Source organism: Sorex fumeus, unplaced genomic scaffold (genome assembly GCF_029834395.1).
Source record: "Sorex fumeus unplaced genomic scaffold, SorFum_2.1 ptg000098l, whole genome shotgun sequence".
Taxonomy (NCBI): Eukaryota; Metazoa; Chordata; class Mammalia; order Eulipotyphla; family Soricidae; genus Sorex; species Sorex fumeus.
Genome location: NW_026606155.1, coordinates 72646836 through 72662151, shown reverse-complemented (window position 1 = coordinate 72662151; position 15316 = coordinate 72646836). Strand labels below are relative to the sequence as shown.

The 15316-nt window shown below is 47.0% G+C and overlaps 2 protein-coding genes across 3 annotated transcripts in view; one reads left to right on the top strand and one right to left on the bottom strand.

Moving 5' to 3' along the window:
- Positions 1 to 3213: 3213 nt before the first annotated feature.
- On the top strand, positions 3214 to 12405 carry OXA1L (OXA1L mitochondrial inner membrane protein). Its single transcript, XM_056133739.1, has 10 exons — positions 3214 to 3276; positions 3635 to 3778; positions 5756 to 5975; positions 8252 to 8395; positions 8616 to 8701; positions 8882 to 9046; positions 11236 to 11340; positions 11577 to 11739; positions 11823 to 11903; positions 12004 to 12405. Exons 1-10 carry the CDS (start codon positions 3214 to 3216, stop codon positions 12132 to 12134), a joined length of 1302 nt encoding a protein of 433 aa, XP_055989714.1. The 3' UTR covers positions 12135 to 12405.
- A 556-nt stretch (positions 12406 to 12961) lies between these two features.
- The window catches only part of SLC7A7 (solute carrier family 7 member 7), a 36595-nt gene continuing 34240 nt past the window's right edge, over positions 12962 to 15316 (bottom strand). For both annotated transcript variants that reach the window (XM_056134017.1, XM_056134018.1), the window contains exons 7-10: positions 15152 to 15248; positions 14035 to 14184; positions 13667 to 13850; positions 12962 to 13470 (exon numbers count right to left, since the gene is read on the bottom strand). In XM_056134017.1, coding sequence (XP_055989992.1) covers positions 13367 to 13470; positions 13667 to 13850; positions 14035 to 14184; positions 15152 to 15248 — 535 coding nt within the window. In that variant the 3' untranslated portion in view covers positions 12962 to 13366. The remainder of the gene's footprint in view (positions 13471 to 13666; positions 13851 to 14034; positions 14185 to 15151; positions 15249 to 15316) is intronic.

Sequence of the window (15316 nt, the reverse complement as noted above, 5' to 3'; positions counted from 1 at the left end):
CAGGCAAATGACCAGTGCACTGATTTATCCAGGCATATCAATGTCATCACTATTTTCCTGCTCAATCTTTGTTCAGTTTTCTCAGTTTCAAACCACTATCAAATCAGTCACCTAATCTGAAGTTTTTCACTTAAAATTCTCTATCAGCTAGTTATTTCATCATATTGATCGAGCTTAGCTCCCTCAGGCCCTGCTCACTATGAGTTATTTTAATAGCTAATTCCTAACTGGTCTTGAACTTCAGGGAAGGGAAGACCCATGGAAGGGTTAGAGGCCCTGGGCCCCTCCCAGTGATTCTTATCTATCAAAGTCAGCAGTTCAATGCAAGAGCACAAAGACTTGGTGCTACTCAGGGCCTGCAGTGCTGGCGATCACCCAGCCCGCCCCAGTGGTGCTCTGGCGCTGCACCCAGAGGTGCTCAGGGAAACATGTGGTGCCAGAAATAAAAACGGAGTCTGAGATATGTTATATCTGCATCTTAACCCCTATGCTATCTCCCTGGCCCAGTTGAACCTCCAGGTTTTATATTATCCCCTCCCCAAATCCTTCCTACAACTATATATGGGCTGTGCACACAAGCATGCTTACACACACATACACACACAGAGACACACACACACACACACACACACACACACACACACACACACACACCTTCCAAACACAGTTATATCATACCAACTGCCATTTTTATCATTGTAATTAATATATATTTCTCTTTTCTCTTTAATACATATTAATCTTTCTCACCTCTGCTTTTTCCTTTCTTGAAAAATACACATTCTGGGATTGGAGCGTTAGTACAACGGGTAGGGCATTTGCCTTGTATGCGGCCAACCTGGGTTCCATTCCCAGCATCCCAGATGGTCCCCCAAGCAACGCCAAGAGTAATTCCTGAGCACAGAGCCAGGAATAACCCCTGTGCATCACCGGGTATGACCCAAAAAGCAAAAAAAAAGAAAAAAAGAAAAAGAAAAATACATGTTCTCTCTTGAACACATACCTTTCTCTCTCTCTCTCCTCACAGCTTTTTAATTTCTTTTAAAAAAAACTATTTGTCTCACTTAAAAAATTATAAAAACTAGAAGACTTGATTCTCGCCTCAAAAAACATACTCTAAAGAGAAATATAGAATCAATTTCTATAAAATACAATAAATTGTCAAATAAATAAGCCATAAATACTTGCAAACTTGTGACACACTTCACTTGGCTTTAATGGTATAGAATTGCTTTTTCCCAGATGCTAATACCTATTCATGCAGCATAAGAATGCATTTAAGTTTTCTATTGTTGCACAACAAAGTACTTCAAGACCTGGAGTCTTAAAATCACAGTCATTTCATTTGCTTGTAATTTTACAACTTAAGGAGGGCTGATTGTTTCTGTTCCACCTAGCCATTTGAACTGACTCCACTGGGTTGAGAATTCACTTCCAAAATGACGTTCTTTACATGGCTAGAGTTGGTGTTGACTATTAGTCGGGAGCTCAATAGAGATATTAGTCAGAGTCTCAATGTTCCTCCATGTGATTAGGTTCGGCCTTTCCCAGCTTTTAAGTCTGAACATTCAAATATCAAACATGGAATGAACCATCTCTGACATGCAGAAGTCATTAGGTTATCTTAAGGTACATGCTTAGAAATGGCTGGGTCACTTCCAGCACATTCTTTTGTGCTTGAACTCAAGAGGAGGGAACTATCAATGATATAAACACCCAGAAACTTGGTTCACTTGGATCCACTAAAGTAACAGTCACCAAAAGATTTTTTTCCCCAAGTGTTCTTGCTGAAGACTGCTCCTGCTTACTGTGGAGGTTTGGGATTTACTCCTACGGTGCTCTTGGGGAACTATGCTGTGCCACATTGCCAGTGATCAAAGCATGTGCCTCTCTCTCTCTCTCTCTCTCTCAGTGTGTTACATTTTTGGGCCACACCCAAGGTACTCAAGGATGTACTTTCCTAGTACTTGGAGAATCACATGTGGTTCCAGGGATTCAACCAGGGTGAGCTGCATGCAAGGTGCCTTAACCCCTATACTATCTCTCTGGCCCCTAATAACCTTTTAAAAAAAATAGTATTCAAAATACATGATGATAGCTCATTCCCCTAACTAGTACTAAAGTAATATACATTTCTTTACCACTTATTTTTTACCATTTTCCCCTACAATCAGGAACAACCAACCTAGCAGTGATTGAAATAAATTTAGGCCATTGTATCTTTCACAGATTATTGTTATTCAAAAAAATACCCTGCAATTTTAAAGACTCTGCAAGAGTCATATATAATTAACCCACAATTTCTAAGTTCTTTGTTTCTTCTTTAAAGCAGGGGAACTTGGGGTGAGGCGGTGATGAGAGGGGACACTGGTGCTGGGAAATGTACACTGGTGGAGGGATGGGTGTTGGAACACTATATGACAAAGCTAATCATGAACAGCTTTCTAAGGGTCTATTACACAGGGTTTCAATTAAAAAAATTTTTTTTCAATCAGGGTAATTTCACCTCATATTTGTCTATGAATGCTGCAACTTCAAGAAACAAAGGAACAGAGTCCAACTGATCAAGACCTTTAATTATTATACACACCAGTATCTAGTGATGGTTCCAATCATGGTGTCTGCAGCTCAACAACGTCAAATATTTAGGGGTTTTCCATCTTTTCATATAGCCATATCTGCTTTTCATCATTAGACTTGTCCCCTCAAGGTCACTCAAAAAGAAGTTAAAGAGAAAAGTTGGAGGCTCCCTTGAAGCTTTGTCTTTTTATCTGGGAGGAAACTATTTTCTAGAAACTTCCTCTTCTCAATTTCTATCAGCCTCCCCTAAAACTTCACTGGATTTGCAATTCCAATATAATCTAACAAGCAAACTTCAACATCACTGGGCAGGGAAAAGTCACCCCAAACACAGCCAAGACCGGCCAGCAGCATTTTTTCCCCACCCCAGTAAGTCTACTTAACAAATGAAAGAAAACTTCCTAGTTTCATGTAGTCACCAATCGTGATCGTTTACGAGAAATACCAATTTCAATCTATCTCCTGAAACAACCCTGCGCAATTTCCATGCGCAGCCCTTTGGAGCTTCTTGCCCACTTCAAATATGGTGGCCACGCGGCAGGCTGGCTTCATGCCCATTTCCAACAGGGCCTCCCTCACGCCCGGCTGCGGAGCTGAGTGCGCAGGCGCGAGCGAAATTCCTTTTCCGGCAAAATGGCGATGGGATTGATGTGCGGACGCAGGGAGCTTGTGCGCCTGCTACGGCCCCAGCGTCAGGTAAGGAAGTCTTAGAGCCGAACCCGGCTGCTGCCGCCCTGGCCCCTGTGACCCCAGCCAGATCCAACTCGCACGGGAAGCAGGAGCAGACCCTGACCCGCTTATCGGCCCCGTAGTCATGACCTCGGGTCGTGTGAGGACACGGGAGGGTCATGCCGCGGGCGCAGCGTGCACGGTCATCGGTGCCCGGGACACCTCTGCCACGTGCCAGGGGCCAGCGATGCCCGGGAGTGGCCTTCGGAGAGAGGCCGTGGCCTCATCTGTAGTAGCAGGCAACCTGTCACCGGGGTGGGGGGCGATCCTAACGAGCATCCCCTGCGCCCCTAAAAAGTCTCCCTTCTTCCTTTCCCGCACTCAGTTCCACCGCGTCGCAGGGCTGTCGCACTGGCCCCGGCCGCCGCCGGACGCGGGGCTCCTGCTGCCCAGCGGGCGACCCCACCATGGCCTGCTTGCAGCCATCGGGCCGCGCTGCCTCAGCACCTCGGCGGTGGCGTTTGCAGAAGCTCAGGTAAGAGGCGTGTCCTTCCCGGGACCTCCCGGGCTAGTTGGTTTTCACGTCGGACGGGGAAGGTGGAGCCCAGGTCCTTGCACACACCCCACACGGCACCCCGAAAAGGTAGCATCTCTGTTCAGGACACGAGAGGATGTAAGGGTTGGAGAGGACGGCAGGAAAGGTTTTTTGCTGGAGTGGCGGCAAGTCTCTAGTGGTGAGATGAGCTGTAAATATAGTCCTGTGTGTGTTTGGAGAAGTCGTGGCCTGCATATGAAATGCATGTGTTCAAGGATATTAAGCATTCTGAGGATGAGACCAAATAAGTATTTAAAACCTGAGTTGTTGGGCTGGAGAGAGTACAGCCGGTCAGACATTTGCCTTGCACATGGCCGACTCAGTTCCATCCCCAGCACCATGTTTGGTCTCCTGAGCAGCACCAGGAATGATCCCTGAGCTCAGAGTCAGGAGTATGAGTAGCATGGGTGTGGCACAAAACCAAAACAAAATTTTTAAAATAAAATAAAACTGAGTTGTTTTTTAAAAAGAACTGGTTATTTACTGAGCCAGGATCATAGTACCACAGGTAGGATGCTTGCCTTGCAAATGCAGCTGACCAGGATTCAAGCCCCTACACCCTGTGTGGCCCCTGAGCACAGCCAGGAGTGATTCCTGAGTGCAGAGCCAGGAGTAACCCCTGAGTGTTGTCAGGTGTGACTCAAAAAACCCACAAACACAAACGGAATGTTTTGAAGAAAAATCCTTTTTCTTTTTCTTTTTTTTTTTTATTTTTTATAGTGAATCACCGTGAGGTACAGTAACAGGCTTACAAACTTTCGTGCTTACGTTTTAGTCATACAATAATCAAGTACCCATCCTTCCACCAGTGCCCATTCTCCACCACCAATGTTCCCAGCATCTCGCCCACCACCACCCCATCCCCCCAAAGAAAAATTCTTAATAGTTTCAGTAAGTGCAAAATCACTCAGTTGCCTGAAGTCTGGCCACGGAGAGATAGTACAGGTTCATCCGTTGAGTGTGACTGATCCCAGTTCATCCCTAGCACCATAACACTGTAGCACTGTCTGTCCTCCTGTTGTTGTTCATCAGTTTGCTCCAGCGGGTACCAGTAACGTCTCCATTGTGGGACTTGTTACTGTTTTTGGCATATCGAATATGTCACGGGAGGCTTGCCAGGCTTTGCCGTGCAAGCAGGATATTCTCAGTAGCTTGCTGGGCTCTCCTAGAGGGGCAGAGGGATTGAACCCAGGACAGCCACATGCAAGGCAAATGCCCTACCCGCTGTGCTATAGCTTCAGCCCACCCAGCACCATAGAGTTCTCTAACTACAGTAGGAGGCAGCTTCAACACCTCCAGGTGTGGCTTTTCAGGCCTCTTGAGCAATGCCTGAGGAGTCCCATATAAATGAAGTTTGGGGTTGAAACAGTGGGTAAATTTCTTGCCCTGCATGTAGCCCACCAGGGTTTCATCCCCAGCACCTCCCAGAGTCATCCCTGGACACAGCCAGGAGTAAGTCCTGAGCACCTTCAAGTGTGGCCCCCCGCCCCCCGAAAAAATAAAAAAGAAGAAGAAATTTGGAAAATACTATTATAAGATTATTAAAGTCCCAGGGCTTGAGTGATAGTACAGCGGTAGGGCGTTTGCCTTGAAGGTGGCCGACCTGGGTTCAGATTCCCAGCATCCCATATGGTCCCCTGAGCACTGCCAGGAGGAATTCCTGAGTGCTAAGCCAGGAGTAACCCCTGTGCATCGCGGGTTATGACCACCCCCCCCCCCAAAAAAAAAGAAGATTAAAGTCCCAATATACAGGGAAATCATGAAACCTTGGTCCAAGTAACTTACACAGGTAGCAGGAAAGAGAATGGTTCTTTCAAGCTTTGAATTCTGAAGATACTGTTAGCTAACCCACAGAACTAAAAATACAGAGTCTGAGAATACTGACCGATATCTGTGTTTTCCCCTGCACAGATCCAAGCTCAAGCTCCTCCTGTCATTCCTGCAGCTCCGTTGCCCACCGCAGTACCTGAGGTGGCTTCTGGAGACACGACAGATGTCATCCAAGCCGCTGCTGAGCAGACCTTTGCTGAACTGGGCCTGGGCTCATACACCCCAGTGGGACTGATCCAAAACTTACTGGAAGCTATGCATGTTAACCTGGGCCTCCCCTGGTGGGGAGCCATTGCTGCATGTAAGAATATATCCTGGTTACAGATACGGAAAGTGGGGACTTAATAACTTTAAAGATGTTTTTTGAGTGAATTAAAGAAATAGTTGTAGAAGTTTAGGGGTCAGGAAAGCAAATATTCGAATGAGGAATAGGGCTTAAATTTTCTAAAGGGATTTCTTAGATCATTTAGACCGCCTTGAATTCTAAGAGTATGGCAGATTCTTGAACATTGCACTGTTTAATGTTGTTTTGTTAGGTTGATGAGGAAAATCACAGTCTAGAAATTAAGTGAGGATTTATTGTCTAGATAACTTGACCGTGAGCCCAGAGTAAGGGACCCTTGTTAATAGTGATGAAACTGCTGTGCTTAAGGAGCAAAGAGAGCCGGGTTGGGCCTTTGTGACCCTAAAATTGGGAAGACGGTCACATTGCCTCTCCTGCGGGCTAAAACTTTCGCTCTAAATTCTTCCTGCACCTTCCTTCAGCTATCATCCTTTCCCCTGTATCTTCAACTTCACCCTCCTAGAGCCCTACTCTTTACATATAAATATGCGCAAACATAACCGTGTCTTAGGAGAGAATTCCTTCCCTTCATTCCTAGTTCACCTTAACAACTGCTTTATCATTCTCCTTTCATTCATAGCTGTTATGTAAAAGTATTCTGCACCCAGTGGGCCTATTTTTTTTTTTTTGACCCTCAATCTAATGCTTAATAGCTGAGGTAATTTAGGCTGGAGCTTCTCAGAGCTTATTTTGACCTACCACCCCCTTTTCATTAAAAAAATAAAATTTTTAAAAACCACTGAACACCCTCCCCCAGCCATCCCCTCACCACCACCACCCTCCACCACCCCTGTAATCTACCTGCTTCAAACCAACCAAGCATCCCCTGATTACACTTAAGAAAACTACAAGGACCCTGGATGATTCTAGCAGTCCCCAGCAGGGGCAGCATTGCCCACTTTGGGAAGCACTGCAATACCCTAAGATCTGTCCTTTGTGAGTCTCCCGATTTCCTTCCTTTCTTTGGGGAAAGGAGGGGGCTCGAGGGGGCCTGCCTAGCAGTGTTCAGGGGGCCTAGAGGGATATTACTCAATGGAAAAGCATGTTCCTTGCATGCTTAAGACCTGGGGGCAATCCCGGTGTTGTTCTGTAGACCAGAGCAAACGCCTCAGTGCTTACGCCCAGCAGTGGGGTACTGTTTGGGCCCAGCAGTGGGCAAGGTACTAGGAGGTTGGAAGCAAGGTAAGGGGAGATATATGCATTGCTGGTGATTGAACTGGGGGGGTGGGGGGGCTTTCTCATGCAAGTAATCTCTTCATCCCATTGAACTATCTCCATGACCCCTTCCTGTCTATCTTTCTGACCACACCTTCTCATTTTCATCGTCCAGTATTCTCTCTGCCTCCTTTGGTGTTGGTACTCTGGGTTCCAGCCTATGCTTTTAAATTGTATCTTCTCTTACTTTCACCGGTTTCTTCTCAACCCAGACCCACTTGCTTATCTGAAGGTACCATAATCTAAATATTTGTTGAATGGTCAGGAAATAGGAAGTGTAAGAAAAGAAATAGGAAAGCACTGAAATAACAGACCGCTTCATCGCCTCCTCCAGGGATTTCTAGGACGGTAGATTTTAAACGTCATCCCTGAGATCTCCAGAGCTCTATAAAGATTCCTCTGAGCGAAGCAAAAACCAGAGCTTAAATAATCCTATTGTTGACTCCCCCTCACATGGACAGCTAGCTTTTATCTCTTAGATATATTGGGGCTTCGCTTAGGGCTGTGGCGGCAGGAGGGAGGTTCCATTGAGGGAAAAAGTTTGGGAACCATAGGCTAGGAAAGTAGCTTCTGCCGCCCTTTTGTGCAAAGAAATGTGTGTTTAGATAAGGTAATGCCTTACATGGCACTATCAAAGCAGCAGATAGAGCTTGAAGAAAATATGCCATGCCCTGCGCTTTTGGGGGAGCCCTTGGACATGAGTCATGGTATGGGAAAAACTGGAATAAGAAGGCCGGGTATTGAGAGCCCCAGGTTCAAACCCTGAGCTCTCCTGGGGTGGCTTTAGTGGCCCCCATCAATGCACCACTGTCTGGGCCTTAGCATCGAACTTTCTGGCTCCGTGACAAAGTATCACCAGGAGTGGCCTCCAGACTCCCTGAGCGCTATTTGGGAAAGCATCCCCACCCCCAAAAATGTGGAATAAGAGAGGCCCTCCTAAGTGATGATTTAAAAAATTTCCACCTTCTAACTGCAGAATGGTACATAATTTTACTCCAGTTCTAGTTTCTGTTTTCCAGGCACAGTCCTTGCCCGCTGCCTGGTGTTTCCTCTCATCGTGAAGGGCCAGCGAGAGGCAGCCAAGATCCACAACCACTTGCCAGAGCTGCAGAAATTTTCCAATCGAATGCGAGAGGCCCGGTTGACAGGGGACCACGCCGAGTGTGAGTCATGTGCAGGATGAGCCTGGGAGAGGTCCACCTTCGAACTTTTCCTGAGGGAAAGGGACAACATCAAACAGGATTGCTGCCCGCTCTTGGACCTAACTCATCAACATTGACTGGGCAGGGCAGTTAGAAATCCCCTGCACCAGGCGGGGAGGGTGGTGGTGAGCCCCACCCAGCTCACTCAGCCCAGCCCTTAACTTCTTGCACTCCTTTTCAGTTTACAAGGCCTCCTCAGAGATGATGTTTTACCAGAAAAAGCATGATGTCAAACTCATGAGACCTCTCATTCTACCTCTGACGCAGGTGAGTATCGTCGTTTGTCTTGTGTCAGAGAACCAGTCACGTTCATTACCTCCTGTTTCCCATAGTCCAGAGACCCTAGAACACAGATGGTGATAATTGGACATGGTTTTCAGTAGCAGTGGAGTGATGACAGTCCCCTCTCTGCGGAAGGGAGCTGACAGGGCTTCTCTTGTGCTACAGGCCCCGATCTTCATCTCCTTCTTCATTGCCTTGAGAGAAATGGCCAACCTTCCTGTGCCCAGCCTGAAGACCGGGGGCCTTTGGTGGTTCCAAGATCTCACGCTGTCCGACCCCACATACATATTGCCAGTGGTAGTCACTGCTACAATGTGGGGTGTCCTGGAGGTAAGCCTGTGGTGGCCAAGTAAGTGCCAGGTCTACAGAGTAGAGGGTTGGAGGTAACATGTTTGTGCAGTTGGTTTTTCTCCACTCGCTGGAAGAGTTTGGAAGAGTTCATGGGTAAGAAATATGAGTCAGCTTCTCTAAAGCTGGTATGTATTTCTACTCTTCTCTGCCTTTTTTGTTTTTAATTAAGTATTTTATTGAATAAATGCAGTATCAAAACAAATGTATTCAGATGCTTTCTTAAAAACAGTCTCTTGGGACTGGAGTGATAGCACAGCAGGTAGGGCGTTTGCCTTGCATGCGGCCGACCTGGGTTCGATCCCCAGCATCCCATATGGTCCCTCGAGCACCATCAGGAGTAATTCCTGAGCGCAGAGTCAGGAGCAAACCCTGTGTATTGCCAGGTATGACCCAAAAAGGAAAAAAAAAAAAAAACAGTGTCTTAAAAGACCTTTCTTTGGAGGCTAGTGACACAGTTTTAGGGGGAGGGGGTGTTGGGACCAGACCTGGTGACCTACTCCCAGCTCAGTCATTGGGGCTCATTCCCAGTAGTGCTCAGAGGACCACGTGGTGCCAGGAATAGATCCCAGGCCTCTCTTGTGCAGTACTTACGCTCACCCTGTTGAACTCTCTCTCCAGCCCATAATAGCTGACACAATAAAGTTAAGTATGTTAGTTTAACATAACCATCTGATTTTACACATAAGAACCACCTGTATCTTTGAGTCTATGGCTGTATTACTAAATGTTAAAAAACATAATACAATCTTTTTAAAAAAAAAAATTGGGGCTTGGATCCATATTTCAGTGAGTAGGGCACTTTCCTTGCATGTGGCCAACTTAGGTTTGATCCCTGGCACCCCATGTGGTCCCCCAAGCCCCACCAGAAGTGAGCCCTGAGCACAGAGCTAGGAGCCAGCCCTGAGCACAGTCGGGTGTGGCCCAAAAACTAAAACCCCACCATACCCCCCCAAAATCCTAGGAACTAAATGCCTTAACCCCCCATGCTAGGCAAGCGCCCTAACTTTTGTACTGACTCTGACCCCAGTTTTCCCAACTTATTTGATCTACCACCCCCTTTCTAGAAAAGTGAATTGTTCCAGGTCATCTACTTCTTTAAGCAGAAGTAAAGAAAAGGCCCTCCTCCTGTCCCATTGCACCCAGGGCTGCTTATCCACACCCCACCACCACCCCCCAGATCATTCCAACTCTCCCCAGGCTGTGTGTCACCTACTTTGGGAAATGCTGAGCAAACTGAAGAGATAAAGCCAACCATTTTCTTCAAAAGAGCTCAGAGTTATGATTGCCTTGGTATTTCTGGTGCGTCATGTGCATTGAGACAGGATCCAGATGTTCCAAAGAAAGCACAGTACATTGTGATCACCTTTCAGTAAAAGCAAGCACTGCATGCCAAACCTTCTCCTGGGAATGAAAACCTTAATGTCGTGGAGAGTCCTTGTGTCTTCAGTGACCAAGTTTCCAGCTATACTCTCCTCCCACATCCACCCCCTCTGCCAACTGTGAGTGTAGGTTCTGTGACTGGTAGGCTCACCACGGATTAGGACTGTGGGCACTCACGTGAACATCCCACGGGCCAGCGAGTAGCTGTGGTCAGACCACAGCTCCATCCTGATGATTCCCTCAGAACATCTCTCACCTGCTCCATGCCACCATACTGCAAGGTGACAGCAAGCCCGATTCCAGAATCACAGTACTTGATTTTATGAATATGAATGAAACCAGGCATCCCTGGCTGCTGTCACCTTGTAAAGCAGACAGGGATAGTTAAGGAACAGCTTTGGAGTCAGATGTGGCTCAGTAGCAAAGTGGTGAGACCTGTGTACATGAGACCAGGGTTCAATCTTCAGCACCACACAAAACGGTTTTGGTTTTTTGGTTTTTTTGTTGTTTGTTTGTTTTGTTTTGCTTTTTGGGTCACATCTGGCAATGCACAGGGGTTACTCCTGGCTCTGCACTCAGGAGTTACTCCTGGCGGCGCTCAGGGGACCATATGGGATGCTGGGAATCGAACCCAGGTCGGCCGCGTGCAAGGCTAACACCCTACCCGCTGTGCTATCTCTCCAGCCCCGCAAAACGTATTTTTAATAAATATGTGTATATAATTTTTTTCAAGCAGGGGGAGTGACTGCATGGCATTTATATGCCTTTCTAAAAAAATTTTTTTCCAGTTAGGTGCTGAGACAGGCATGCAAAGTTCTGACATTCAGTGGATGAGAAATTTTATCCGCGTGATGCCCCTGGCAGTCTTGCCTGTAACTATCCACTTCCCCACGGTAGGTAATAAATAGATCAGGGATCAGAGCTAGCCCACACATCTCTTGAACAAGCAGCTTCTAATCTCTCTCTCTCTCTCTCTCTCTCTCTCTCTCCCTCCCTCCCTCTCTCCCTCCCCCTCTTTCTCTCTTTCCCTCCCTATCTCTTCCTCCTGCCCCTCCCTTCCCCATCTCTCCCTCCCTACCCCCCCTTCCCCACTCTCTCTTCCACCCCCCTATTCCCTCTGCTCATCCAGGCAGTGTTCGTGTATTGGCTCTTCTCCAATATGTTTTCCCTGACCCAAGTGGCTTGCCTCCGTATCCCAGCCGTACGCACTGTCCTGAAAATTCCTCAGCGTGTCGTACACGACCCTAGCAAACTAGCTCCGCGGGAAGGCTTCTTTCAGAGCTTTAAGAGAGGTAAGGGCACCCTGTCGTGCGAACGGGGACTGGGAAAAGTGGTCCTAGATGGTGCCCCACTGCATGTTTTACTCCTTACATAGGCTGGAAGAATGCTGAACTGACCCATCAGCTACAGGAGCGTGAACGGCGCATGCAGAATCACCTGGAGCTAGCAGCCAGGGGTAACTAGTCCTTTCTGGCTAAGTTCAATCATTCTTTTCTTCCCGGCCTTTGTTCAACAAGATCTGTGTGTTTTCTTCTTATTTTTCTTCTGTCTTTCAGGTCCCTTACAGCAAACCTATACCCACAACCCACTGCTCCAGAATGAAAAGAATCACCCACCCACCACCCCAGACAGCAGCAGCAGCAGCAAACCAAAGTCAAAGAGGCCCTGGCGAGACACTCTGGGCTGAATTTTGTTCCCTGCTCATATTGGTAGGAATTCTCCTCAGAGACTCAACTCAAAGCAAGCTGGGATGCTGGGTCCTTGTCCCAGAGGTAGAAACTGAGAGAGATGTGTCAGTGCTTCTCTTAAAGGTGGATTCCACTACAGACTCTTGCACCACAGTGTCAGAGAGCACTTGGAAGCCAAGTGATCTCATCCACGAAATAGTAAAGCTCTGTACCATGTGCTGCTTGCTGAGATTTATTAAACGATGAAATCGATTGTTTTATCTTCCTAAGAATGGATATGGGTTGGTGATTACTCTTGCTACTCTTGCTCTTAGGAAGAGTCTCTGTGTTTATTTGGGCCATATCTGGCAGTGCTGAGGGGTTATTCCTGGCCCTGCACTCAGGAGTTATTCCTATAACCAGGAGTAACTATGTTCAGGTACCATATGGGATGCCAGGGATCAAACCTGGTTCAGTCCCCTGCAAGGCAAGCACCTTACCTACTGTACTATCACTCCGGCGCTGGTAGTTTTTAACAACCTAAATTTTTGCCATAGCAGTTTAGATACTGTCTTGTGTAGAGATTGTTTGTATCAACCTCCAACAACTGCCTTGATGAGAACATACTCAGGTACTTTGAAATAATTATTGAGTCTTCCTGATAGGCTAATGGGAGCTGTCCTGGGGACACATGAAGTAACTCATTGGTCAGGGACATGGCTCAAGCAGCAGTCTGTGCCTTCCCTGAGATCCTGGGCTCAACCCCCCAGTACCATATGCTGCACCCTGAACAGCACCAGGTGTAGCCCCCACACCTGTAGAAGAATACAAGGAAGCAACGCGAAAGCATAGGAACATAACCCTTTATTGTCCAACACCTGTGACAGTTTCATGTCTCTGAAAAGGAGACAGTTTGGAGCATTATTGGCCCTTTTAAAGGAAAAGGAGTGGGTTGGCACACCCAGACTTGAGTGTCTTACACATGGGAATGTACTTTTTTAGAACAATCAAATCCCCACACCTGATATGCTCCCCACCAGTCTACTCATTCTTTCAAAAAATCTGGAACAATATGTAGCAAAACAAATAAATTATTTTCTATCTGAAAAATGCAAGTTCAAAGGTCGCCGGAGCCCAGGCTTCTGAGCACTCTCTCAAAAGACGGGGAGTTTCTTTTTCAGCTTCTTTGGCTGCAGCCAGTAGGTGAAAGAAAGGCCCCTGCTTTCCACACCTCAGTATTCTGGGTGATAATTTAGTTGGATTTGGAATCCTGCTTGGACATCTCTGCTCCATTTTCAAAATCCATCTCTGAAGCCACTGACATACATAGGATCTGGAGGTACCGTGTGGCAGATGCTATAAACAAGAGAAGTTTGAGTCAAAATTGAGAAGTCAGCAGGATTGGGTATTAGGTGGCATGGAATGGAGTCGAGCCAAAGGGAAAATTCAGCAATGCTCAAGGATTAACAACAGGAAGAGATTAGGGCAAAGGTGACTTGGAAGATTAGATTTGGAAGAAAATATCTGACTTGCAGACTCAGTGCTTGCTTACCCACAATCCTTCGGAGGTAATGAGGTCGTTTTTTCTCTGGCACTCGGATGATCAGGAAGTAGAAAGGCAGACCTGAAAGGGCAATGCCTATGCCAATGAGGGAGTTGATGGTATCACTATACAGTGGAACAGCCACCAGGAAGATGGTGCAGAGGCAGAAGACAATGGGAAAGAAAAGGCTGAGCTGAAAATACAAGGGGAAATGAGGTTAGACAACTCGGGACCGAAATAAACCCGCCTACAAAGGTAGGGCATTGAACCTTCTCCCCACCCTTGTCACATCCGTGTGGCCACCACCAAGTCCCGGGAAGATCTTTGAATCCATGTCACACACACTTAGGGCAGGGGTTAAGATGGAGGTGAGTTACCTTGAGTGGACGAGGCCGATCAGGATCCTTCCAACGCAAGTAAAGCTGACCAACAATCGAGAGCCCCACAAAGAACCAGTAGCTGAAGCTGTAGTAATTGATGAGCTGGAAGATATCCTCCACGCACAGGTAGAACAGTGCCATAATACCCTGGTTGGCACAAGCCGTGGTCAGCTCTTGTGTACCTAAAGTGCTTTTTACTCCCCTTATTTCACACTTACCCCTCCCCTTGGCAAGTCCTCAATACCCCCACCCCCACCCCACCTGTCCCTTATTGTTCCACCCACTCTACACCCTAGCTTCACTGCCTCATTCCTGTCCTATGAAGTCATAGCTTCTTCCTTGTGTTTTTCAGTTCATTCTTCAAACATTTGCCTAGGGACCATGCTATCAAGCACAACTCCAAATAACTTTTCAAAAACCTTTTTGCCCAAAGCCTCCCCTTACTAGCTCTGCCATATATTTCTAACTCTGAGCGCCTAGGAGCTGCTCCCAGGATATTCAACCATCTAGGTCAATGCTGTGTGGTACTAACTGGGCTCAACACTGCTCAGGGCGTCATGCAGTGCTGAGGTTCAAACTCAGGATCTCTGCAAATACAAGGGATGCACTCCTGACCTTAAAGTTATTTCCCCGGTCCCTAGAGTTCTTCACTTAACCTAAAGTCCATCTCTTTGCAGTCATTACCTTAGAAATCCATTTCAAACTTACCCCAGACCTTCCTTCACCTATCCTTACAGAAGACAGTAACTTTTTATTTCCCAATGACAGGGATTAAACCCTTATGGAAGGCAAGAACTCTACCTCAGAGCCCCATTCCCAATCAACAGTGACCATTTCTTGCCTTCAACATATCAGTCTGTCATGACGGTCATGAAAACACATTCCACATACTTTAGGCCTTATCGTAAACCAGAGGTTCCCATCCCCCAGAAGAGCGAGCTGCTCTCTTAGAACAGCTGTGCCAGTTATGACGGTGCCTGGCTTAACGTGGCTGTTCCATCCGTCATTTTCCTGTTAGAACATCCTTAAGAGTTTGGGGGAAGTTAGGACAGTTGTCTCCTATGACTAAAGTGCCCCCCACACTGGCTTTCAACCTCATCCTGAGATCACTCACATTAAAGAGCAGAGCAGGCACCGGTGTGAACCGCTCAACGTGAATCATGCAGATGGCATCAGGGAGATGGCCTTCGCGGGAGCCCACGAAGAAGAGCCTATTTGGGGTGAGACAGATACAGCTGAGAAACCAGCAAGACACAGGCTGTGGCATAGTTCACAGGCC